The sequence below is a fragment of the Ursus arctos genome, unplaced genomic scaffold, assembly GCF_023065955.2.
Source record: "Ursus arctos isolate Adak ecotype North America unplaced genomic scaffold, UrsArc2.0 scaffold_12, whole genome shotgun sequence".
Lineage (NCBI taxonomy): Eukaryota > Metazoa > Chordata > Mammalia > Carnivora > Ursidae > Ursus > Ursus arctos.
The window spans coordinates 9,645,977-9,673,735 of NW_026622786.1; the positions used below are offsets into that span (position 1 = coordinate 9,645,977).

At 48.3% G+C, this 27,759-nt stretch overlaps 1 protein-coding gene across 1 annotated transcript in view; it reads right to left on the minus strand.

The window, feature by feature from the left end:
- The window catches only part of PTGFRN (prostaglandin F2 receptor inhibitor), a 79,963-nt gene that overhangs the window by 17,456 nt on the left and 34,748 nt on the right, over nucleotides 1-27,759 (minus strand). Inside the window, exons 2-6 of the mRNA XM_026483661.4 lie at nucleotides 24,693-25,061; nucleotides 20,867-21,280; nucleotides 16,353-16,733; nucleotides 5,320-5,745; nucleotides 318-737 (exon numbers count right to left, since the gene is read on the minus strand). Of these exons, the coding sequence (XP_026339446.1) occupies nucleotides 318-737; nucleotides 5,320-5,745; nucleotides 16,353-16,733; nucleotides 20,867-21,280; nucleotides 24,693-25,061 (2,010 nt within the window). The remainder of the gene's footprint in view (nucleotides 1-317; nucleotides 738-5,319; nucleotides 5,746-16,352; nucleotides 16,734-20,866; nucleotides 21,281-24,692; nucleotides 25,062-27,759) is intronic.

Below are 27,759 nucleotides of genomic sequence, written 5' to 3' on the forward strand. Positions count from 1 at the left end.
CCAGAACAGGCAAGCTGATAGAGACAGAAAGCACATGAGTGGTTGCTGGAGGGCTGGGAATTGAAGGGTGTCAGCTAAGGGAGACAGCATTTCTTCAGGGTATAATGAAAATGCTCTACAAATCAAATGTGGTGATGGTTGCACAACTCTGTGAATATACTGGAAGCCACTGAATGATACCCTTTAAATGGGTAAACTGTATGGCATGTGAATTACATCTCAATAAAGAAAGCTGTTTAAGAGAAATTGGCCACTGGCTCAAAATCCTAGGGTTGCGTTCTAGTTCAGTCCATGGTTCAACAGGGTTCCCGGCTCACCTGCAGTTTGGAAGTCAATCTCAATGGGATTGGAGAGACTGGTGGCTGCTTCTCGCCACAGGCTGCCCCTGACAGGAGACCAGGCTGTCACCATGCAGCGGTACAGCCCCGCATCCGAGACCTGAGTCTGGTACATTCGGTAGCGAAATTCATCTTCCTGCACTTTCTCTAACACAACGCCATCCACCCGTGATGCGTCTGTCCAATTCTCCAGCTTTACCACAGAATCCTGGTCCAGGGAGATGATGTACTTGGTTTCGTTGGGACTGGAGAGGTCCCCCACAGGCTTCTCAGCGGTGATGAGAACAGAGTAGCGTGGTGACTTAATATTCTTGGAAGACACTTTGCAAGTCATCTCAAATGTATTTCCTGCAGCAAAGAAAGGCTTTGGCTGCCTTGCCTTCACCACGAGCACAGAATCTGGAATGAAGTACCAGAAAGAGGTGATTTCCAACAGGGCCAGTGAAAATGGATAGGCATCTGAAAGCACGACAAGGAAATTGGAATTTATTCGCAAACTGCCGCACAATAGCACTTCAGAAAACCTGGAAACTCAGAAAGAAAATCACGTGTATCTGGAAGCAGGCTACAAAGCACCACGCTGGAGGAAGCAGAACGGTGTGCAACGATTTAATGGGTGTGAGGGAATCTGGGAGGCTGCCGGTACCCTCCAGGATGTGAGGCAGGGCTCACTCTTCATGAATAGGACGAACTGTGCCTGAACACCCAGGGCAGGCCCTAGACCCATGCCAGGGGCCTCCTCAGCCCGAGGTTCTGCTGGGTGCAGGGAACGTCTGCTTGGAAAAGCACAGCAATGGGTTCCTTCTGTTTAATCATATCATGGTCACGGTACAGAACAGACGATTAGTCAGGTGACTGGAACACACACCTGCCGATCTAGTGATTTCTACAGAGATGCCATTTTAACATTTTGAGCAAGTGTCCATGGCTACACTAACTTTAGGTTTAAGTACGTTACTCCCTGCTTCTCTGTGAAAAAGGAAATCCCTGAGCATATATACATTAGAAGCCGTCTCTATTACAACTGCTCAATGTCGGGCACTTGGAGGGTACTTAAATATTTGTTGAATGAATGAATAAATGAATTAAACACATACTTTTTATCCTTTAATAAGATTATTAATTCTATAATCTGTCTAGTTAGAAAATGAATTTTTTATGTTGGGCTTTGTGGGAAAAGTTGTTCCACCAAACCTATTAAGCAGAACACGTGTGTTATAGTGTTTCTCCAGGATCACAGATTCCTAAGGTTCCACTGAGCCAGCCACATTCTTTCCCGATTCTCCTGTGAGTTTGGCAATCCACCCACTCATTAAACAAGTACTGAGTGAGAGCCTCCCGTATTCCAGGCACTGGGAATGCCACCGTAAACAAAGCATACAGAAGTCCCTCCATTTATATTCTAGTGGAAGAAGGTGAACAAAATAAATAAGTAAAATATATAGTATGGTTAGATGGTGGTAAATGTTTGAGAGAATAAAGCATGGAAAGAGGAGAAAGAGGGGGGGGGGCAGGGAGAGACAACGCAATTTTAGAGAGAGTAGCCAGGGATCGAGCGACAAGTCATCAAGGAGTTGAGAAGGTGAGGGAACAAGCCCTGTATCCATGTCGGGGAACAGCATTCTAGGCGGAGGGAAGAGCAAGCAGAAAGCCAAAAGGCAGAGGTATGCCTGTTGTGTTGGAGGAACCATGGGCAAGGCAGAGGAGATGAAGAGGAGGGAGAGCTGGGGAGAGTTATAGGTGAGGTCAGAAGGTAATGGCAGCTAGTTGCCACAGGGCGTGCAAGGCTACCAACAGGACTCTGGGTTTTGCTTTGAGTGAGATGGGTAGCCTTTGAAGGTTAGGGCAGAGGAGTCTCATGATCTGACTGACATTTTAACAAGACTGCTCCAGCTGCCGCGTGCAAGGGCGGAAGCAAGAACAGTCAGGAGAGCCGTGATACAATCCAGGCAGGAGATGGTGGTGGCTTGCTAACAGGGGAGCGTGGCAGTGGCAAGACTCTGAGAGCCTTGCCCCAGAAGAATGAGGAATGGAGGATGAAGGTTTTAGACTGAACGACTACAACGAAGGTGCCAGAGAAGGCCAAAAGAAGACCAGAAGCGCCATTTTGAACAAGAGTTTGAGATGCCCCTTAGGCAAACGGAGGTGTCAACAAGGCAACAGAGTGCTGAATCTGGCATTCTGGAAAGAAGTCTGGGGCAGAAATATACATTTGGGAGTTACTGGTGTGTAAGTGACATTTCAATTCACGAGGTTAGAAGATATCACCAAGGGAGGGAAGTCAACGAAAAGAAGTCCAAGGACTATGTCCTCAGGCAGTCTCATGTCTCAGGGTCAGGAAATGAAGAGGATCCAGCAAAGGAGGCGGAGAAGGAGTTGCTGTGAGGTGGGAGGAAAGCCCAGAGCGGGTGGCATCCCACAGCCAAGGAAAAACCAAGGTATTTCTGGGAGGAGGGAATGACCACCTGTGTTAAATCCTGCTAAGCCAAGTGAGATAACAAACAATTGGATTTTGCAGGATGTCAGTCACTACTGATCTTAACACGAGGACCAGGGGCAAAAGTCTGCCAGAGAGAACAGGAAGAGAGAAAGTGGAGACACGGAATACAGACAAATCAAATGCTTTGGCTATAAAAGGAAAGAAAGAGCAATGGGTGGGGGCAAAGGGGTTTGGGGAAGGGAAGACAGAGGGAGAAGTGAGATCAAAATTACTTTATAAAGTACAAAAACAGGAACAGGAGGTCTAACAATGTTTATAGGCCCACAGGAAAGGTCCAGAAAAGAGAGGAATGTTGATGACATAAGAGAGAGGGGCCACGCACCCGACCAGTGAGAGGGGTTGGCTTTTGCTAGGACACGGGCCGGGGGCAAGTGTGTAGAAATTCTCCTGATTGTTTCTGTTTCTTTAAGGAAAGGGAACCCAGGACCAACAGCTGGAGAATAAGCTGGGAGAGGAGGTTTTCAGACAGAGAAGGTGGTATGCAATAATCGTTTTGGAGAGGAGGGAAGTAAACAGATTATGGAAATGCAGAACAATTTCCAGGCAGCGCTGAGAGCCCCGTTGACATAAATGATCACAGATTTAAAGTGAAGCTAGTCAACACGTTTAAATGTTTTTATCCAACGACAAATGTAGGCAGGGAGGTAGCAGAAGGTTGGCTTTGAACTGGCTTGTGGTTTGGCCAGAATATAATGCAAACAAGAGTGGGACAAGGAAGCTCGGGGTGCAACGGGTGTTATAGCTGGCCGGGAATTTAAGTGGGTGACTGCCCATCTTATCCTCCCTTCCACCCCTGAACATATCTAAGAATGGAGAGGGTGCTATTAGAGATGACACAGGGCAACAGGTGTAGACTGGGCTGCCCTGGACAACTAGTCCGGCTACATGAGAGAGAAATGGGGGCCAACATAAGATGATAGGGTTCATGGACAGCCAGTCTGGTGGGGTTGAAGTGGTGATGCTAGAGTAGTGGAGGGAGTGATGTAGAAAAACAGAAGGTATGTTTAGAGAACAGGATGCCTGGAATTGAGAGCACGGAGGGCTTTCAGTTGTCACAACTGAGATGGTCTCCTGTACGGCGTGAGCACAGGAGGAAATGACCAAACCAGACAGAAGACATGATGACTCAAGAGGAGGACAGGGGACTGAGAAGGAAAGGCTGATCTTCACCAGGGTTCCCAACCCTCGCTGCTCAGGAGAACTGGCTTAAAAATTCCAATGCCCAGGGGTGCCTGGGTGGCATCCAACTCTTGGTTTCTGCTCAGGTCATGATCTCAGGGTTGTGGGATAGAGCCCCGCATAGGGATCCATGCTTGGCTAGAGTCTGCTGGGGATTCTCTCTCCCCCTCTGTCCCTCTCCCCATTTGTGTGCACGCATGCTCTCTCCCAAAAATAAATAAATAAATAAATAAATAAATAAATAAATAAATAAATAAATAAATAAATAAAATCTTAAAAAGAAAAAATTCCAATGCTCAGACTGCACACAGCCTCAGGCCAACTAAGATAGGACCTTGGGTGGGACTCAAACATCACTGTTTTTTTTTAAAGGTCCTTAGGTAATCATGAGGCACAGTCCAAGTGTGGGCCAGCGTTGTGCATGGAAGAAGCTATGAGTCAGTGAGAGTACTTGAGAGCGTGGCTGCAAAACAAAAGTTAACCACTTCCCTGAGGGAACAAGGAGGACCCAGGAGTCCAAGGTGGGGGGGACAAGCTGATGAAGAGGCCCCACTGTATGAGGAACATGGGGAGAAAACACCTCCGCTCAGGAGACCCCAGGACAAACGGCGGTCTCAGTGGAGAGCGAGGTTGGTCCTGTTTAATGTGGGAAAGAGAAAGGAACTTTCCAAGCTGAGTGGCAGGCAACAGGAGAGTCTGCCGAGTCCGAGAGGGCCCTGTTTGGGGTCGGGGACAGGCAGGGGGTGCCAATCAGTCAACTGAGGTGTGTCGAGGGGTATGTGGTACTTCACACCCAGGGCACAAGGGGGACCTAGGAGGCCTGGGCTTCCTGTAGTGTCAGACTGGACAAGTCTGATGTCCCAGGGCACACAGTGCTCTGAGCATCGGGTGGAGATGTCGCAAAGACACTGTTTCCCTCAAGTTCTTGTCAGCCCTGCCCGGAAACCATCTCTCTGAAGAGATGACTGGCACCTCAGGGGCAGGTGTGATGGTCTGTCCCCCCCCCCCAAATTTGCAGGAGCTTGCAGACATGAACACACCCCCAAGGCCCAAGACCACCCAGCAGAGCAACAGTGTCAAGGGGCACCGTTGAGATGATCGTCTACCACCCACCAGGCACCAGCTCTCTCACTGGACTGAGCCTTCGCCAGCATCAGCATCTTAAAGGGGTTCATCCTATTCTGGATTCCTAGCATGTTCTTGGATTCCTAGCAGGGAGACCCAGCATCTAAAACCACACAGTGGGATACCTGGGCCAAAACGAAAACCCCAAACCTCCGTGAACAAGAATAAAGCGCCTACCTTCGGACGCCCAAAATATGGTGACGGGTTTGGAGAAGACATCCTTGCTCTTCACCCAGCTGTCGTTACGCTGCCTGGTCCACGCAGACACAACACAGTAATAATTGCCCCTGTCTTCCTCTGTAGTCCTTTGGATTCGGAAACTGAACGTGTCCGTGTGCTCCTTAGAAAAAATGAAGTCTCCGTCCTGGGCGCGCTGCTTGCTCCTGTCTCCGTACTTGAGCGTCCAGTCCCCGTTCATGACCGCAAGCAGCTCGCTGGCCACCACGTCGTCGCTGCGCCGGTTCACCCTGTAGTACCAGGACACGGTGAAGCGGACGCTGGCCTCCGAGCTCTTCATGTCCACTATGCGGCACTCCAGCTCTGTGAGGTCGTCTGAAAACTCGGGGACTTTCGAAGCATTCAAGTACACCTGGTAGTCTGGTTCTGAACAAGAGAGGGGCCGGGATTAAAAAATAAAAAAGAAAAATCAGACAGCAACGCACTAAGAATTAGCAAAAGGAACAAGACGAGTGCCACTCTTGCCCTGACAAGCAAATGCCCCTCCTACTAACTACAGTGATGGAAATGAAAGTCTTCACCCTGGAGAGGAAGGATCCAGAAAGAGGTTGTTATGGCAAACCTTGTACGATGCTGCCACCACTACAGTCCCCAGGACACCTTCCAAGGCCAGAAGCCAAACGTCCGCAATCCGAGAGTCTGGACCTTTCCATAGGGTTTCCCTAGGAAGTTAGTCCTCCAAGAAGGATCTAAGACACTGATCAGCAACAGCCCCTCCCTGTTATGACACCTTGTTGAAGTTCTTGTCCCCAAGCTCCAAATACACAGCCTTGTAGACAGTAGGCACTCAGTCAGTGTGTGCTGCCTGGCTTTTAGAGAAGGCCACGTTTTTTCTCTTGTGGCCCATGGCCTGCTAGGAGAACATGAATTCTCCCTACACAGGACTTTCCATCTGCCACCACTATCTTTATTCCCATCACCTCTATCAAACTGTTTAGTTTTATTTAACGTTGCTTTTATTTATGACTCATTCAGATTATAAACCGCTGAGGTCAAAGAACTGTTCTTTTGTGATTTACGCTTCTAATAAAATGTGTAACATCGTGACTTCTCCAAGAATGATTCAGTGGCCAGGAAATGGAAAGAACTCAAAATCCTAACTCCTTCAAATGTCATCTTCACGAGCATTTAACCGCAATGAGGGTGGTCCCTGTGGCATACACAGTCAAACCAACGGGACCCGGCCGCCAGCAGGAGCACGCCTCGTCGTGAGGGGGGCACTGTGCAGACACCGCGGGCTGCTAGAACGTCACCCTGGCCCCTCCTCCTGACAGGCGAGTGTGCCGCAGTTGGACAGCTCGGGCGTGTCCCCCCCCCCCACCCCGGCGCTGCCTCTGCAGGAACACCTACTGTGGAGTAAATACCACCGAAATGCCTTTGCGCCATCACGTGCAAAAGACAAGGTGTTCCGAATGACCCCACATCCCACACCTCAGACCCTTCTCTCCTGGTGGACTCCGGCAGGGCAACCAGGTACCTTCCATGGAAGGAACTGGCTGTGCGCTGGGCAAGATGGCGCCCCTCTGTCAGGACTGGCCCGGAAGGCCGCACCATCAACAATGCTTGGGACACGGCAGCGGCCGCCGCTGCCACTCACGAAGCCCACCTCCCATGTGCAGCATGACACAGGGGCCCTTCCCGTGTTCCCAGGCTACCCTCCACGACAAACTGAGGCTGTATAGAGCAGGGGTGAAGAGCCAGGGGTGTGCAGCCAGCCTGTGGGGATCCTGGCTCTGCCATCTGCTTGCTGTGTGCTTGGGCACATTCCTTCACCTCTCTGGTGCCTCACTTGTAAAAATGAGACAGGAACAGTGACTAGCTCACAAGCTGGCTGGGAGGATTAAGAGCTAAAATATGCGGGGGTGCCCGGCTGGCTCAGCACAGCACGCGCCTCTTAATCTCGGGGTTGTAAATTCGAGTCCTATGCTGGGTGTAGAGATTACTTAAAAATAAAGTATTTTTTATTTTTATTTATTTTTTTAAATCCTTTGAGACTTTATTGAACTGCTACAGTAATTCATTAGTTTTTGATGTAGTGTTCCGTGATTCATTGCTTGCATATAACACCCAGTGCTCCATGCAATACGTTCCATCACCGGGCTAATCCATCCCCCCACCCTAAAAATAAAGCATTTTTTAAAAAAGACTTAAAACTAGACACAAAAGTGCTTCAACTAGTGCCTGGTACATGTGCGTATGTGTATGACCCACATAGTCATACATGTATATACACACATACGTACGTATTTGTGAACTACTGTTCACCACCCAGAGCTTTGAAGAGGTCAGTCACGTGACCGTACAGCTCAAAAGTGGCAAATCTGAACCCAGGGTCATGCCCCTTCTATCACCTTTCAAGGACAACTGCACCTCACAGGTGAGCCAAGCTCCCTGTCTTCTAAAGTGCCTATTTTCTCACGACCACTGACTGGCTCGTGACCTGAAGCAACACGGAATGCTGTCACTGGCAATGATACGGCTGTGGTCCTGCCACCAGGGATCTGATCCAGGAAGACCGCTCCCCACAGGCAGGCCCCTCAGCCTGGATGACCAGCACAACCCAACCGGCCAGGAGGCAACCTGTCGGATTTCCTGTCTGTCTCCTTATCAGTCACCAGCTCTTAAAAAGAAACCCTTCGGTCCTTCAGGGTTTACTTCCTTCCCCGAGCGTAGTCCTCCAAAGTGGCACTCTGAAAATAAAGGCTGTCCAAGCTAGCACGAAAGACGGTAGAGAAGCAGTGACGTCAGTGTCAGACTATGGGACACGTGGAAGAGGTGGGCAAAACTAGCCCCCGCACCAACCACTTGAGCAGCCCTTGCCCTCTCCTCCTACACCCTGGCCAGGCCACATCCAGGGCGCACTCCTTGTTCCAGAACCCAGCTGTTCCCCTGGGTTCTTCCTTAGGCTCAGACCCTAACACGGGCACAGAGCAGCCTTCTAGGCATCTCGGTTTCGTGCTTCCATGGCGTCACCAGCATAGCACATTTGTACCCTGACCCCCTCACTGCCCCCCCGCCTCTGCCAATGCACACACATGCACACAGGCACACACACACACACGTGCCAGTGTACATACACAAGTATACATTCATACACACATACACTCACACGTGCATGCACACACACATTCATACACAGGCACACTCATTCATACAGGCACACACACATACACACTCATATATCCATGCACACGTACACAAGCACATGTTCATATGCATACACACACTCACACACACACACGCGCGTGCACACGGATGACTCCCACTCCAAACAGACATGGCCAACTCCTCCTCCTAACTAGCCAATTACTGTTCCTGCTGCCACACCCACCATTCACTCTCCCGGTCACCTCTGCTTAAAATGTGTGTCATCTTGGACTCTCCACTGAGGGTCCCTAACTCTCACACCACTCCCATTCCGGGGCTTCCACACAGTAGATGCTCTATAAATATCTGTGAACAAAAGTGGAAACCTCATGAGCACCATCCTCATACGGGCTCTCTTTGCCTCCAGCCAAGACAATTACGATAACCTCCCAATGCACGTCTAGGCAGACACAGTAATCAGGCCAGCTGCGCAATCCTGTGGCTTTTCTTCTCACCTCCTGAGTAGAACACACTCCCCAGCCTGGCATGCGAAGTGGCCATCAGTGTGAGTCTAACCCATTTGTCCGGGCTCACGGCCTCCTGCCTTCTGATATATTTTCTACGCTCCACTGAGACCACACCTCTCGCCATTCCCTAACCACCTCCTCCTATGCTTCCCGGTTGTCTGCCTCCCTTCCTGCTGTTCCCTCTGCCTCAGCACCTGGGACACCTACTCTGTTGGTTGCTGAATGGATGACTGAACAGACCCCCCTGTTCTACTCCATCCTCCACCTCCAAGTGAGTCAGCTTAAACCCCATGGATCCAAATAGAGAGAAGGGGGAGCACAGCGGGGTTGTGGCGTGTGCACGTCTAGTTATAGGACTTGCAGCCGGGCAGGAGACAAGAATCTCTTCGTTGACTGGTTGGTCTCATCCTCTGTTAAGACTAAATCTCAGGCCCCCAAAAGGGAGGACCCTAATGCAAAGACAAACAAAAATCAGTGGGTTCTTGGCTTGGGAACTCATATGGCCCAGGTTCGAGGCATTTAAAGGACGTTCAAAGGTCATCTGAACTACCCGCCAGGCTTTCAGGTCGACTTTGGACTTGCACTCCTGAAGAAGCAATGGCTCCACTAAGTCACAGTGGTGGGAGTGCAGGTGGGTTCTTCTTTGGTTTTTGTTTTAGTGCACGTGTAGACATTTTCCTTTATTGCTATTGGACAATTTTAACCATTCTGTGCAGAAACTGTGCCTGTTCCTTGAAATCCATCGCGCACGTACCTCTCCTATATAGCCTTTCCTACGTCCCGGAGAATGCCTACCTTGAACTCACCTGTCATACCTCTACTTCGTGTTCAACAAACCTTCACAGAGACCCTACCACCCACCAGGCTTACTGCTCTCTAAGGATTTTATCTCAATGCTGCTTGAACTTTGATTATTATTGTATATATGTCGTATGGACCTTCTATAGGACTCTGCCTGGGGTCAGGGACCCCCTACCTAATTCATCTGTATGTGCTATGCCTGTAGCGCCTTGTACATAAAAGACATTAACACGCTTGCTGAATTGGAGTATATTCAATATTTTGCATAAAAATGCTCATTTTTGGCATAAGCATTTCATCACTACTGATTACTGCTATATCCTGCTCGATCTCATCAAGAAATCAGCTAAGAATGCAATGGTGGTGATGTTTAAAAAATGCTTATCAGTTAAGGATGCATACTAAAGTACTTAATGTCAAAATGACATGTGTCTGGGATATGCTTTAAATTCTTCCAGAAGAAGAAAAAGAGAGAGAGAGAAAGAGAGTGTGTGTGTGTCTCTCTCTCTATGCAGGAGGGAGGAGAGATGAAATAGATTAGCAAAATACTGGTAATTATTGAAGCTGGTGCTTCTTTCTACTTCTGTGTTAGTTTTTTTTTTTAATTTATATTCCAAAATATAAAGTAAAAAACAAAACAAAACAAAAAAAACTAACAACCAACCCACCCACATTGTAAGCCCTTTCACAGAATACTGAGGCCAGTCTAACCATGACATCATCACTTCTATTCTTAGAAATAAGGATCTGCTCCCTAAATCTGGCTCCAGGATGCTGTCTGCTCATACACACACCACCCCCTGAAGCTAGGGCCTCCAACACTGTAACCCTCTCCCTGCCCCCTGCCCAAGGAAAGACTTCGGGTCTAAACTCCCTTGTTACAACTTTCAAAAACAGTGAAAAACTGTCAGAATCCTTGGCTAATTTATTAAAGCAGATACTTTGTGCCTACTGTGTGCAGGGACCCGCACTGGAGGTTTTCACATAGACTGCCTTTTTCTCTCACAATAATTCCGTAAGGGCGGTATTATCATCATCCCTGTTTGACAACGACGATCACAGCAGCTGGCGTTGACTGAGGGCTTCCTATATGCCAGGGGCCGTGCCGTACGCTTTCCTTGCCTTCTCTCACTTAAGCTTAACAACCTTATGACACAGGTACAATTTTCATGTATGTTTCCTAAATGGAAAAAAAAAAAAAGCAAAACAAAAAACCCAAAGCCCAGAGGAGTCAGGTTGGAAGCCTCAGGTTTTGCACGGTGCGTGTGAGCAGAATTATGGCCTGGCTCCCATCAGAACCAAACCACACAACCTCCTTACACACCCGGTTATTAATGCTTTCTCGAAGCCACTCTGTCCCCGAAGGCGAGAGTGGTAATCATAGCCGAGGCACTAATCCCGAACCGTGTACAACAGGGCCCTGTTCTAATATCCGCTTTGAAGCTTCGTTAACTTGGGAGAGCTCATCAGAGAAGCAGGCTGCGTGCACGAGTTAAAGGAAACCAGGAGAAGGCGTGCCCTCGTCTCTGCTGATGCTGGTTCTATTCTCTTGAACTGGGCAGGTGCTCTGGGGGCAGCTGAGCAACTTGACTAATTGTCAGAGTTGCTGCTCCCGTCATTTGTATAACAATGTTCTCTCACCTTTAAACAGACAAGGCTATTAAAGCCTGCTGTTTGGGGGAGACATTTCACCCCACCTGCGTAGAACCTTTATTATGAGGCTACTTTCAGCATTAGCCATTTCGGAGGAAATAGTATCATTGGGATGACCGTTGGTGCAGTTCTTCTCTCTTCATCCTCACTCGCTGCACCCAGAGGAGGAAGAATGAATTCCCAGGTTGGGGAGCAGGGGCATGAAGGGGGCTGGGTGTGGTCGGCCTAACCCCTTCTCCTTGGGAGCAGCTGCTTTCCAGAACACGCATCCCTCGTCCCTCCATGCCCTAAGACAGACATGTATGTCTTAGCTAGGTTAAGAACTCGGTGTGGAAGAGTATGTTACATACTGACCCTGCCTTCCCCAAACACCAGTATCATTATCACCACCCTGAGAACGTACAGAGACCTTGAGTGCCAGGCACTGTGCTAAGCACTTCATATGCATTATCTCAAGAAACCAAGGAAACCAAAGCAACCCACCCAAGATAACACGCCTAGAAAGTGATGGAGCAGGACTCCAGCACTTGCCCATTGCTACTCTGCCTTCAGAGAGAACCGCGGACAGAGAGCTGAGAATACTTGCCCATAACGTCTGCAGATCTGAATCTTATCTCCTGTGGATGGACCAGGACTCTGAAGTCTCTACCAAGTACTGAGCAGATTAGCAGCTCCTTTTAAAGAAAAATAATTACCTTCCTTGCTGGCACACTGCTGGAAGAGGGGACAGTCCTCTAGTGGGGAGGAATGCAAATCAGGTTCTTAAGACTAAAAAGCCCAGCTCAGCTCTGCCTCCTCCTGCTCTTGTAGCTGAAACCCGTGGAACGCCCTCCAATTAACACCACAGAAGCCTGGTACTTTGGGCAGAGAGCTCAACCATAAACTGATTAGTATCCAACTCGTGCCAAAGACTCATTTGAGACAGCTGATTGCAGAGAGAGATGGCCTACTATGCGCATTAGCTAGCCATGCCTCCTTAGAGTCTCAGTTTTAGCCATATACTAAATTGGATCGACACAAAGCAACGTTTGTCCTCCATAGTAACTCAGCTTCTTACAGAAACTCCTTCCCACACTGAAGATTTATGCCCTCGGCTTTTATAAGGAGTGGATATGAGAAACATCCATTTAAACAATCACTCAGAGCCTTTCATAAAAGAACAGTTGAAAGCACTGTCCATTATGTTATCCAATGCCCTTACGTAAAAAAGCGCATGATAAATTCAGTGCCAACAAAAAGTTTGGCTCTCCCGGGTTTCCTTCATCAGAGGTGAACTGTGCAGTCACATTTCTCTTTGCTCCAACTCTTCAAAACTTCAGAGGCAAATTCAGTGCTCAAGTGCGGCTAACGAATGCATCCCAACCACCATGCGATATCTATTCTTTGGTTTGTTTTTACCCCTTTTGATCTTGATTTTATTTTTACGCCTCTTACTTTAAATCGGGCTTCATTTTGCAAGCCAACTTGAATCTTTTTTTTCCCCTCCTGCAAAAGTAGGACATAAATCCTAGTAAAAGAGGCTTTTTCTTACCCTCTACAAAATCATCAGACCTCCCGCTGCTGCAAGTGCTCTTGGACTCACTGGACCCACGCACATCCCTGCCCTGATCTCTGTCTGGTTAACACGATGGAACATATGAGAAGACCCCAATTAGCTTCAACTCCCTCTTCTGCTCTGTGCACCAACCCCAAGCAAACACGGGCAAGAATGGCCCAGCTTTGAGGACTCTGGGCTCTAGCGTTTCAGGAATAAAGCTGACTCCCAAAGCCATAATGTTTCCACATGACAATACTTGAGACAGACGACTTTGGGACATAATTCTGTAAGTCATTTTAAACATTTCTTTTGAAATAAAAGAAACCAGCATTCAACATTTGGTAGATTCTATTTTTCAGAGATGTCTGCAGTAATTTTTCCCATCCCCCATGCCCTTTTGCCATGTGACCTTGCTACTCTCTCATTAAGAGATGGGGTCTCCTTCCTTACCCCCTTGAACTTGGGCAGACGCTGTGATGGCTCCGACCCGTAGAAAACAGCTAAAGTGACACTGTGCCAGTTCCTGGGACAGCTTTCCGCTGGCTGGGCACTTCCACTTCCTGCCTCTTGGAAGCCAGTCACCACGTAAGAAGTGTGACTGTCCCAAGCACAGTATGCTGCGAGAAGCCCAAGCCACGTGGAAAGGGCCTGAATGAGATGCCACGTGGACACGGAGAGGGCTGGGGGCACAGCGTCATGCACATGAGAAAGCCACCCAGAAGGGGATCCCCAGCCCTACTCGTCCCAGCTGTCCCTGTGTCCATGAGAGATGAACTCTGTTGAGTCCTTCCCTAAATCCTGACCGTCAAAATCATAAGCAAAATAAAAATCAGTGGTTTTCAGATGGGTATAGGGGCAGTACCTCACTCACAAGGTTACTGTGGGGTTCAGATATTTAACGCATGTAAAGCCCTTAGCCCCAGGCCCAGTGTACAGTGAGTGTTTGAAATACAGTAATTTTTATTTTTAATCTATCAAGCAGCAAAACTGGAAGTTCTGGATAACACCTGCACAGAGAATCAACTTTCTCAAGCACTCTTTTGTGCCAACATCCCATAATCACATCACGTAAGATGACCTACATAAATAGAGTCCTTGGAAGGTCACCTGTCTTCCTGTCTCTTTAGGACACTTCTCAAGGCCCCAGGATCATGCGGTAAGGCGTCCACATACATGGTGTGTATCTAGAGACAATCGTAGAGCAGCAGGCCAGGCCCATCCATCTCCGGGCAGAATCCAGACTGGAGGTGCTGGAGAAAGGTCAGGTGCTGTGCCCAGAAGGTTTACCCACGTGCAAACATCTCTGCATATTCTGTAAGTTGAACGTTATTGCTGTCTTTGCAACTCTTGTTTTCCTAGACACACACTTTCACACTAGCCAGGTTTCTCTATACATTCAGCCAACGTTTACCCAGTGCCCATCACGTGCAAAGCACTGCACAAGGTGCGGGTTCTGCGTCCCTTCCGTGGGTCAAGCTAAAGCACGCTGCTGACTCTCATGACAGGGGTGCTGGCACTCTGCAGGAAAACAAACGACTGGATCCTCAGGATCATAATGGAGCCTTTCCCCACAATTTAGCCTCTTTATGTCTTCTCACTGTCTGGAGGACATAGCCACCAACAAATCCCTTCCAGTGAAAAGAGCCCCATTCCCTCTTGGAGCAACCCTCCTGCTTTCTGACAGTCCCTGCGTCTCCCCCGGGCGATGCCGGGATCAGTGCACCAGCACTTCAAAGAGGCCCTCACACTGGAGTGCAGGCAGCGCTTTCTAAAAAAAAAAAAAAAAAAAAAAAAAAAATCCACCGGAGCTGTGATTCTAAGTGGAGGGGGGACGGGGGGTAGCGGGAATCAGCGCTGGGATTTGACGGCACCACACAATGCACCAAGCATCAGAGCCGTGAGACAAATTCAGCTCCAGAGATGAAAAATCTTCTTTCGGCGCTGACAACATCTGTTTTATTTTGAAGGTTGCTAAGGAGAGTTCTAGCTGGGCCAACATTGTTCCAGTTCAGTACTTCATAGCGAGACTCTCGCACAGGGTTCAGACGGCAGGAATAAAAGCTCGCCAGATACACCCTGCTCCTTTTACTGTGCAGATATCAAAGAATCACTTTGCTACCAGGGATGATTAACACCCTGCCTGGGCTCACTCTGAATTGGCCATACCTTCTGCTCACTCGCTTATTCCTCCTCTTCTCCCTGCCCCCCACCCCCATCCCCACTTGCCAACTCCCCCTCTCTGCCAAATAAAGGCTTATTAGGAAGAAACAGACAGTGAATGTGCCACGAACCCGGGAGTATCTGACGCGGAGACAAGGAAGAGCGAAGTGTGAGACGGGGGTCACGGTGGGAGGATGCTTAGCATGAGACGATGGAGGAAATGATTTCCTGGCTTTGAAAGTGCTGGTTTACCTACTGACATCAGAGCGTTGCCAAATGCCCGCATCAGGGCTCAGAACAGCCGTGGGACAGCAGAAACAGCAAGCTCAGAACAGAAGCGTCTGACTGGTAGGCCCATCTCCACCTCTGTGATGGCAGAGCTGGGAGGCGAAGCACCCCATCCCCTACTCGCCCCTATCCTGCTTAAGCTTACCTGTATTCCATTATAAGATAGTAACAAAAATTAGAAAAGATAGGCCTGAAGGGCAAGCATTTAGGAAAATAAGGGCCAGGGAAGATGAGAATGAAAGAAAGGTATGACAATTTCACATATATGCCAAGTTGTTATAAAGTAAGGGTCACGGTAGGCCAACAGCTGAGAGCCACTCTGCTCCTCCACTGGGTGAAAGAGCCCACCAGGACGGCCTGGGGAGGCAGGAAGGCCCTTCCATTTAACTGGTATCTGCAAAGAAAATCATTTTGGGATTTCAAGGCATTCAGGTTTAAGAAAAAACAAAAAACAAAAAAACCACCACCACCACCAAAAACACCACAATCCGTTAACTGAAGGAATTCTCTTTCTGTTCTGGCTTTAGGAAAGCACCCGCTCCCGCCAGAGAGCACCTCAGAATCTAGGAAAAGGAAAGGAAGAATAGCAGTGCTCTCACTCCAACAAAGATCCATTTCAAAGAGCCATTCAGCAGGGCTGACCCTGCAAATCTTGACAACAAAAGGAAACTATATCCTCTCAAATGAGGGCATTGAGACAACTGAGGCCACATTATCTAAACATTTCCCTTGCCTGCCAGATTCTATTTCAGCCTGCTTTGCTTTCCCCCCAGCTTGGGCTCTCTCCAGGCTAAAGTATGCTTGTCCCGATGTAAAGAACGCCAAGATAATGCAAAAGGTGCAGCGTTCTGACCAGTCCTGATATCCCAGAGGAGGGAGGAAAGCCCCAGAGGCTAAGAGCCCTCTTCCCGGACACTCACCTAGCCAGGTCACGTCCACACTGGCCGGCGCAGACCTGGCCTCCGCCACCTTGTGCCAGCTCCTGTTGTGTCCAGGTGCCCAGAGCGCCACGTGGCAGAAATAGTAGCCGGAGTTTTCTTTGCTAACATCTCGAACCAGTAAATGGTAGGAGCGTGCATCCACATGGCTCAAAGCAACGTGAGGAGAGCTGTGCACCAGGGAATCCCGGTCCAGCCGCGCCAACACGGGCAAGCCAGGCATAGTGCTGTCGGGTGACCTGCTGAAGTACCACGTGACCTCGGGTCGGACATCGTCTGTTCGGTCCGTTGTGATGTTGCAGGTCAGATCCAGCTCCTTTCCCTCAGCCACAGACACACTCCTGGCCACGGCCGCTCGCAGAACTTGGAAAACAAAATACATCTAGATCATCTGGGTTAGGTTTGCCCCTCCCTCCCTTTAGATCATCTCCTTCTAGGTTCTTATTTATGGCATTAAAGTTAGAAAGCTTTGTGCAATTCTAAGTGCTTGAGAAATAGTTACTGAATAAATTAAGGAAATTATAACACATTTCTTTTCATTCCATGAAAATACTAACAGCAGCAAACGCTTACGTACACTTACTAAATGCCAGGCACTGCTCTGAGTGCCTTGGAAATGTTTACCTTCCAAACAACACTGGGAGCTAAGTACTATTATTATCTTCATTTTGCTGATAAGGGAACCGAAGCACAGAGAAGTTAAATAACTTGCCCAAGGTCACACAGGTAATACACGGCAAATCAGGGATTCAAAAGCAGGCTGTCTGCCTCCAGGGACTCTGCTCTTAACTGTTAACACTTGTTTGAAGAGAAGTTGGAACATCACCAAACTAAAATGATAGTTTCTCCATGTGCATGGTTAAGACTTGGGTGATTTTACAGAGAAAGGACAGCTCGTGCTGACTGGCGTGTATTATTAGTTGGGGACCAGGGGCTGGGGGTTGGAGGCTGGACTGCAGGAGCTAAGGGTGAAACCATCTTCTGGGTAAAAGAGGAGAAAATCTTAAACAGAAGGACCAGGAAAGTGAAACCAGACAATATGCCTTGTGAGTCAAGCCCTCGAAATGCAATGTAATGGGATAAATGCAGAGCCTCATTTATTCCATTAGACACCCCCACCTTGAAGCCAAACATAAAGCAGATTTTCTAAAACCAAAACACAATGACTTTTGGATCATCCACGACACTGCCTTCTCGCATGAGTGTGGATAATTAAAAGTAGCCTATATTTAGATGAAGCACTGAAGTATTTGGTGTCAGTCTCAAGGCAGATCTGGTTTCAGCATTCCCCTGTCAAAGCTTTTTACATACAAACATTTTACTTTATTCAAGTGCTTTTTTTTAAAAAAAGGAAGTTGAACATCTGTAATCAGAGTAGAAAAACATTCAATTCGTGGTAATGCTCTGGGAACCACGGCTTAGATGAGAAATAGCTAACACCTCCCAGGGGATTCGAGTGAAGGCACAGCCCTGGTCTTCCAAGACTGGCTCAGCATCAGTAGCTATCCTGAGTAAACCCAGCAACAAAGGCTGCTGCCTGGCCCAGAAAAGGCCCAACCCCAAAGCCCATGCCCTTTCGAGCAGATTGCTTTCATATGAGTTTTTCCAAAGCCTGACAACATTTCCAACAAGGATTACACCACCATGACGAAGACAGAAAATGAGGTGGGTATAGTATTATAAAAGGGAATTGAAAAAGTCTGATTTCCCACCTCCACCCACCCTCCAAATTCTTCCATCTCCTTCACCCCTTTAAAGGGGCCAAAAGTAATTGGAGGGCATCTTTTGAGAGGAGTCAGTATGGAAACCAAGCTCTGAGCCTGCACGGTGTGGGGTTTGAACACCTCCAAGAAAAATGCCTATGGTCAAAGATCCTGGAACACTGTTGGAGGCCCTCTGTGCCGGCTGGAAGTCAAAGAAGGCTCAGGAGGGGACCATGTGGAGCGAAGAAGGGGTAAATACACACTGTGGACTGCACATACAGAGAAAGAGGATTCTTAGCATTAGGAATATTGGCAGAAATGTCTCTTCAACCAAATAGTTCACTTTGTAATCTTCTCCCTGCAAGTTGCTAAATAGCTAGCCACATCCCTAACCATTGTTCCTGGAAGGTTCTGGATTGGGGGGCAATTCACAGCTGGGAGACAGGATGGAGCAGGTGGGAGGAAAAAAAAGAATAATTTCTAAGGGTTTGTAATGCAAGGGGATACCCCGGACAAAGCCTGTGGTGGTGAAGCTTTCTCTGGTTGGATATAACTGAAGCCATAAATTAGATACCAAGATCCACATGAAGCGGACCACTCCTAACATGGGGGGAGGGGTACTGCTGCATACATAACACAGCCCCACTGTGTAAGGAGCTTTGGGCTGTTTACATAACGCAATAAGAATATTTAAGAAGCTAGTTATGGATAATGTAGGTGTTGACAAAAAGAGAGAGGCCAGCACTCTAGTGTGGTGGTTCTTAACCTGGGGTCCAAGAAGATAATTTAGGAAGTCTGTGACCTGGGTGGGAAAAAAATCTTGTCTTTGTTTTTACTAATCTCTACCTGAAATACAGCATCTCCTCTCATTACGAAACCAAGCAACAAACCACTATAGTATTATCTGCCCCTGGGACTTAGGCCCAACAGCAGTCAGGGAAATTTTCAAATTACATTGCAATTGTTGCAGATATCTTAAAATATCATTTGCACTCGTTGCTACTTGGAAATTACGGCGGTAATTTAAGCCTGCCACTATATATCATTTAATGCGCTAATAAAGCACAATATTACTATGTAACAAATTTGTCTTAAAATATTTTGATAACTATTTCAGTAGAATCATTTTCCTTTGTCATCTTATATACATTTTTAATGAATTAAAACACATTAATTCTGAGAAGGGTTCTGTGGGCTTCAAGTCTGTCAAAGAAGCCCATGGCAACAAAATGGTTATGAACCCCAGGCTTAGGGCAGAGCCAGGTGATACTACGTGCCTAAGAGGTTCAGAGTTTTCAAGTCTTACACTTGATATTATGGGTTTTGTGGCCTGTCTGAAATAAAGAATACCTTTACAATTGAAATTCCACATAAGAAGACAACTCGTTGCAAATCTGAAACTCTTAATTGTTCTGTTCCCCTGGGAACAGCTGTGTGATGCAAACTGAAGACCCCAGTTTCTTAGGACATATTTCAGGCAGATCACATCCTCAAAGGAAGCTGACCTGAGTCCACTCAGAAGGTGATTTCTATGGCCACTGGAAGACTGAGCATGATGGGTAGCCCCTTTCCTTGGCAAGAGCACCTCCCACCTCACTGATGGCCGCAGTCACTCAAGAACCTCAGCCTTGCTTTTTACCGAATTCAACTCCTGTGCAGTGGTACAAATGCAGAGTGGAGTGCTCAGGACCGTGCAGCCTGCAGGGGAAAAATACTCCCCGTGAGGACTGTCTCCTGCTTTCCTTTCCATCTGAGCAACAGAGCGGCCACACATTCACATTTATACTCAGGAAATGAGTCTGCCCAAGGTCTTCCCAGTTTACAAAGCAGGAGGCGGCAGCAACAGATCTGAAGATGTTAGCTTCCCAGAAAACCAAGGACAGCCATCCATCCATCCACAGCAATGACATCATCCTGAGATGGTCTCTTTACACTGTGTCTGCCGAGGCTGGAGCTCTATGGGGCCCAGGGAACATTCCTCAAGCACCTCTAACCCCAGGGCCCAGACAGAGCTGATCATCCAGGAGCTTCTTTATTAATGCTTGTTGGACACAGTCAATGATAGCTTGTTTCTCCTCTCTTACTTTTCTTTTTATGGGTTTTCTAAAATGTATCTTGTATTTTCTTGCTTTCTAGTAGGAATAGGAAAGTACACATGTGTTTTTCCAAAAACAAAGGCTGGTTCACAGGTGAGAGGGCTGAGAACCTCTTGCAGTGAGACCCCAGGGCTGGATGCACATTCCTGGGGTATGTGTCATACACAGAACAAGAAAAGACCCAGCCGGAGAGAAGTCTCACCTAGCTGGGATGGCCCATCTAGAGGATCCACGGTAGACCAGACGTCTGGGGGTAAGCCAGACACACTCCAACAGCTGTGCAAAATGGCAGATCCAGAAATTCAGGAAACACCCAAATAAGATAAGGCCAAAACAAAATAAAGGGAGCAGAGTGGGGGCAGCTCTGCCCCAAAGCCCCCCTGAACACCAGTCCAGACCTCATTCTGGGACTTGAAGGGACTTAATCTTTCAGTCAACAAATTGTCTTAGTATTTTAGGCAACCTGCAGAGTCCCGGAGTACAAATCCCGACGAGAAGCCGCTGTAAAGCAAAACCGTAGGCACCCGGCATAAAACAAACACACCTTTCCCAAACTCTCCCCACCACCGCAACGCAAGGCCTCACGTGTCCAGCACCGACCTCGTCAGCAAAGGACCCGACTCCCGCCTGGTTCTTTACCCCGTCCCTGGCCAAAACAGAGGCCAGAGTGTAAGCCAGACAAGTTCCAGAAGCTCACCTGTTGGCTGGATCAGCACGGTGGCCACCTCCACGGCTTTCTCTTGAATCTCTTGCCAGTTGCCCTGCTCGCCGATCCACTCGCTGACCACGCACCTGTAGGAGCCCTGGTCCGAGGCCAGGGCGCGGGCCACCGACAGGCGGTAGCCGTCACCGCCCACGGTGTCCAGGCGCACGTCGCCGGCGCGGTAGCGCTGCTCATAGCCGGGCCCCGGGCGGAAGCGGCCCTCGTGGCTCAGGGCCAGCACGCTCCGCCGGGCCGCGCCGCGCTGCACCTCCCACAGCAGCGCCAGGTGTGTGTGCAGCGGCGACGCCGTGGAGGCCGCACAGCGCAGCTCGAACGGCTCGCCCAGGCGCAGGCTGAGGCTGGGGGCGGGCGGCGGGCCGGCGTCCACGCGCAGGGCATCGGCCAGCACTGCGGGAGGAAGCACAGCCGTGAGCCGCGCCGCGCCCCGGCCCCTGTGGGGCTTGCTGTACCCCGGGGCGCGGCGCCCCCACCCTGTTCTAATGCCCGCGGGGGAACGCTCTCCCATTCATTCGTGTGTAACCCCAACCGACTTTCTGACCTGAAAAGGAAAAGAAAAGAAAAAAGAAAGAAAAAACAGGAGAAGGAGAAGAGGAAGAAGAGAAAGAAGAGGAGGAGGAGGTGAGGAGGAGGGGGAGGAGGGGGAGAAGGAGGAGAAGAAGGAGGAGGAGGAGGAGGAGGAGGAGGAAAGGGAAAAAAGAAAAAGGGGGAAGAAAAGGAGGAAAAAATGAAAAAAAAGAAGAGGAAGAGGAAGAAGAAGAGGAGGAGGGGGAGGAAGAAGAGGAGGAGGAAGAGGAGGAGGAAGAAGAGGAGGAGGAAAGGGAAAAAAGAAAAAGAAGGGGAAGAAAAGGAAGAAAAAAGAAAAAAAAAAAGAAAAGAAAAAGAAGAGGCACTAAAAGACCCCCGTTGCTAGAACTGGGTGGAGAACACTCCCTTTTCGGAGTTGTGCCTTGCGGATGGGTTTTTGCCACCCTTGAGCAAGGTACTTCACTCCTCTGTGCCTAAGTTTCCTCATCTCTAAAAAGGGCTGACAAGTGGACCTATCTCAGGGAAATGACAGAGTTGAAGGTATGGTGAGCAGAGGTGCCTGGCGCTCAGCAACAGCTGTTAGGGTCAAACACTCCTCTGTTATGACTGGATTAAGGAGTTGTGCTCCATATATACAATGGAATATTACTCAGCTATCAGAAAGAACGAGTTCTCAACATTTGCTGCAACATGGACGTCACTGGAGGAGATAAAGCTAAGTGAAATAAGTCAAGCAGAGAAAGACAACTATCATATGATTTCTCTCATCTATGGAACATAAGAACTAGGATGATTGGTAGGGGAAGAAAGGGATAAAGAAAGGGGGGGTAATCAGAAGGGGGAATGAAACATGAGAGACTATGGACTATGAGAAACAAACTGAGGGCCTCAGAGGGGAGGGGGTGGGGGAATGGGATAGGCTGGTGATGGGTAGTAAGGAGGGCACGTATTGCATGGTGCACTGGGTGTTATACACAACTAATGAATCATCGAGCCTTACATCGGAAACCGGGGATGTAATGTATGGTGACTAACATAATATAATAAAAAATCAAAAAAAAAAAAAAAAAAACCACTCCTCTGTTAGAGCAGTAGGCTCCAGTAGGGAGCCTGAAGAATCTTCTACCAGTTAAAGCAGCATGATCCAAAGAGGGCTAAAGCGTGGCAGGAGTTGCCTGTGCACCGAGGCCTGGGAAATGCCTAAGAACAAGTAGGGTGAGCACAAAGTGCGAGCAGGAAAGGAACCCATCAAGGAAAACTGAACCTCAGCTATGTAGCCTATTAGGGCCATTTGGGGAAAGGCTGGCTCTTTAAAGAGTCTAGAATGAAGAGGCCAGAAATCCAGAAAGTCCTGGTGAGTGCTATTTAGGACGGGAAGTGATAATGGAGATAACCAGAAGAAAGGCCTCTCCCCAGGGGTGTGGACAATCTCTGAGGCTTGTCTACAAGCTGGATAAAAGAACCCTCCAACGCTACTATTCATTATGCCTTTGGTTTTTCTCGAAATTCCACACTTAAAAACTAATTCAGTGTCCTTGAGAAAAAACTGCTCCATCTTTAGAAAGACCTATCCCAAAGACCCATCTCTACTGCAAAATGAGTATAATGACCTTCTAGTATATCCACCAGTCTGCAAGCCAGTTAACAGGACTCAGTTCTCGTGGCCAGGTATCTGTCAGCAACCGGCTGAACAGTGGCAAGACCCACAAAGCTGAAGGCCAGGCAGACCCTGGACCCGGCATGGCAACCACCAGAGGCCCTACCTGGGCAGCCAGCCAGTCTCATTCATGGCCATCTATCTGCTTTCCTCACTCAAGGAAAGCCTCTCCTTGCTCCTTCCTTCCAAAGACTAGAGAAGAAACAGGAAGACACTGGGGGACAGGGGCAGGGGGAATTCTGCTGCCCCCTACTCCTCAAGATGAGAATTACAGGGGAGACAAGCATGCATCTGACCTAATGGCAGGGACAGCACGCGTGTGAGGACTAAAAGCAACATGTTACTTAACTGAAATGCAAGAATGTCTCACAGGACTTTTTTCTAAAAAATCATCTTCAGGATTTTCTATAAAGAAGAGGTAGATTTGATGTTTTTATACCTATATAATGGATATGGCTATTTTATTCCCTCCCACGTCAAATGGGGAGAATAGCCCCCGAGACATGGCAGGGTTCCGTACACCATTACCGAGGGGATGAACACCGGGATCAGCCCTTCCTTTTAGAGCATCTCGTACATCTACTTTCCCGATCGTTCCCTACATTCCCTACTCTGATATATATGCTTTTTGGAATAAGGCAGGATACAAATAAATGCATAGTTAGGTAATAACAATAATCGTGTTTCTGTTTTGTTGGCCCCAAATTAAAATAGCTAGTTCTTGTTCATTTACCAAGTAGCTGTTTGATTTTGGGGCAAGTAATTAACCTATGCTCTTCCGTTTCCTCACATGTAAGTCAGGGAACTATCCTACTGGATCTTCATTGGGTTAGAGAACTGAATGTGGGACTAAATCTAATAGGACATGGAAAATGGAAAAAAAAAACCCACAAAACCCCAAACCTTCCAGATATATGAGGTGTGACTCTGCAGAGTCAGGCCAATAAGCTAGCAGGGTTCCATCATAAGCTAGCAGCGACTACCGTCGTTCTTTCTCTACATCTAACCCACACAAATTCCAGAACAAACTGGCACTTAAATCATGAAGGGCCCAAAGAAAGTCATGAGTTTCGAAGTTATCTGCTATTCCCATAAAAGTGAACATCACCATGACCGTCACCTTCCCAGTGCAAACCTCATGAATGCTTACTATGGAACTGCTCTGAGGCCGGACACATGCTAACTCACCTCACCTTCCCAGTGCAAACCTCATGAATGCTTACTATGGAACTGCTCTGAGGCCGGACACATGCTAACTCACCTTGTCCTCATAATCTTGAAGGGAAGCACTGTTTCAGGGGAGGAGGCTGAGGCACGGAACATGCCCACGGCCACTTGGTGACAACTGACAGAGCCAGCAGTTGGACTGAGTGCAGGCAACCTGGCTCAGAGCTGGGCTCTGCCACCATGCCAGCCACACGGATGGTTCAGAATCCAAGTGCAGGGAAAGGGCCCTCACAGATGCCCTGGCCTACCCTCTGCTTTTAATCAGGTGAGACACTGCTGTCCTTTAGACAGAGGAGGGAGCAGAGTCGCAGGGGAGTTCAGTATCTTGACAAAGCCGGGTGGCAGAGAAAAGTCTGGCCCCTGACGTGATGAGCCCCATGAGGATGTTACCTTTAACCTGCACTGTATCCTCATAGTTGCCCTGGACAGTGGCGTCTGTGCTGGGGGTGGAACATTTATAGTGGCCCTCGTCCGAGGGCTGGACGTTCTTGATGTGGAGTTCCACGGCATCGTTGGCAGTCCTCCGCAACGCGATCTCGCCCCTCTGCAGGCGCTCACGGTACAGCTGGGCCGCGAAGCCCGCCTCCCAGGTGCTGGCAAGCTCCACGAAGCTGCTCCCCGAAGACGAGAAGCTCCAGTCGAAGTTCTGCTCGCTGGGGCCGTCGTAGTCACTGACGTTGCAGGGGATGACCAGCTCAGTGCCCACCACCCGCACCAGGCTCCCTGTGGGGACTCTCACCACGCGCCCGCGACAAAGAGCTGCAATGACAAGAGATGAGAGGCGGGACCTGAGTCACGGAAGGTCATCCCAGTATAAATGTGTCAAACCTGTGGGTGCTCCTGCTCACGGGCTCGTGGCCCCCCCCCCCCAAAAAAAGAAGTGACATCCAGCCAGCTGGGACAAATGGTGTGCTGCCTGGGCCAGAGCAGAGAGAGGTTAAGCCCACCCCTAGAACCGCAAGCCAGGAACACGATCCTGAAGCGAGTGCCTCTCACACAACAGTCTCCTAGGATTGACAGGGAAGAAGACAAGTACTAAAAGTAGGCTAACCATAAACCTGAATAGCTTCTTCCCTCCCGTTACTATTTAACATACCATTGTCACTCAACGGGACGTAGAAGTATTTCAGGGTTGGTGTGAAAGAAAAGGACACAGCTAATCAAGTATTTACATTTCTGTCCACCCTAGATCAACCCTCATCCCTAGAGACCATTCCCCAGGGCTCCTGAGACCTGATTTACAATGATGGATGCCAATTTTTAAACCCTAGAGCAGCCTGCTGATAAAAAGATTTAACTCTGGTTATCTGACATTGCCTATAAATTAATATTAAAATATGACGACTCCACCAAGTATTAATTTTCTATTTTCTGGCTCATTTCCTTCTCTCCACTCTTCACCCTGATCTAAATTCAGAATGAGGATAGGGAAGCACAAAGGGAGACGGTGCCTTGTCTGGCGGGTTGCTGGGCGGCGTTGGGAATGCAGCAGCTTGCTGGGGATGAGTTCAGTGGACAAAGCCAAGAGTTTACTGGCACTCCCTGCCCCAAGAGCACATACCTCCCAGGCCTCTGATAGGGACCCTCACCTGAGTGTCCTTTAAGGGGTCACCCTTGCCACGAACCTCAGTGCGATTTTGTAGTGCGTTTATTACCTGTGCATAGCATTTCAATTTGGACCAAATGTGCTTGTCTGGCTTCTGCCTAATGCTCCACAAACAGGTACAGCACTAACGCAAACAGGGCAAAGCATGGGCTCTGAAATTCAGGAGACCTAAGTTTGTTTCTTAATTCAAAAATTTCTTTTGTATTTGAGTGACATAACACAAAATAAAACACACGCATTCCACACATATTCCTTGTACGAGGATAGGGCACGTTCACGAAGTTTCTCTGAATTAACTTCTTCTTCTTCAATGTTAACATCAGGCATAGCTATGTCAAAAGAAACATCACTTGGGGCGCCTGGGTGGCTCAGTCGGTTGAGTGTCCAACTCTTGATTTCGGCTCAGGTTATGGTCTCAGGGTTGTGGGATCCAGCCAACATTGGGCTCTGCGCTCAGTGCGGAGTCAGCTTGAGATTCTCTCTCTCCTTCTCCCTCTGCCCCTCTCCCAGCTCAAGTTCTCTCTCTCTAAAATAAATAAAATCTTTCAAAAAATCACTCAAAAATTATAAGAATTTAAAAAAATACTCATTGTTTAAAAAACTGAACAAAATCAACACTACGCTAACAATTATAACGGAAAGAAAAGGAAGCATGAAGTCGTTAGAATGACTGGAAAGAACTCATTCTTGATACAAAGAGATTACATTTTTATAAGGGAATGTTATGTTTTATGCAGAAATCACACACAAAATCGAGTAATTTCCCCAAAAAGTTTAGCTGCAAGAGCAACTACCACACCAGATTTACCCTCACGGATACACTCTGAAGGAGACCTAAGTTTATATCTGAGAGACTGACCTCTCTCAGCTTTGGCTTCCTCAACTATCATATGGGGCAAGAAAGATTGACTGAGTTCATGAAATAAAATGCCTGGCTGACAGTCTGCCATGTAATAAGAGCTCAATAAGATGGGAACTTCTATTATATCTTTTCAATTTTGTATTTTTATCATTTGTGATGGTTTGAGTTCTGTTTCCCCCAACAAAACGGATATGATGAAGTCCCAGCCTCAGGACCTCAACACGTGACCTGACTTGGGAACGGGGTCACTGCAGACGTTATCAGTGGTTATTAGACACCACTGGGTGAGAAGAGGGTGGGACCCTAATCCAATGACTGGTATCTTTAAAAAGGGGGAAGCCTGCACACAGACACACATACGGGGAGAACACCAGGTGAGGATGAAGGCAGGGATGGGGGTGAAGTGTCTACAAGCCGAGGAACAGCAAAGATGGCCCACAAACCACCAGGAGCTGGTGGGGAGGCCTGGGGCGGACTCCCCCTCCCCCCGCCAAGGGAGCAACAAGTGGACTGCTCGTCTCCAGAGCTGCGAGAGGGCACGTTTCTGCTGGTTAGGCCACCCAGTCAGTGGCTCTTTGTGACAGCGGCCCGAGCAAACGAATATACCATTGTTGCTTGTTTTTCAATGATTTAATTCATGTTTTTCAAGGTCTGAGTTCCCATTTAGCGGTTGTGAAATGAATTTATGGTGCTTGTGGCCAGCGTGTGTGTGTGTGTGTGTGAATACAGTGAAACAGAAGAGGAAATACTAGAGTCCACTGCATTTAGTAAGGAGTAAATACGGTTGTTCAATTTTAAATACACAGAGGTGTGTGTGTACCAGATCACGATGAAAACATTTATCTTAATTTGTGTTGGAGTAAAAAAGGAAAAAGAAGTTGAAGACTTTTTAAAAGCCATGTCTTGTTTTCTCCGCCCATTACCATTACCCTGGAAAAGGGAAAGCCTCCACAGGAGAGAAATGGTGATAACGTTAGTGTGTGCTCTGA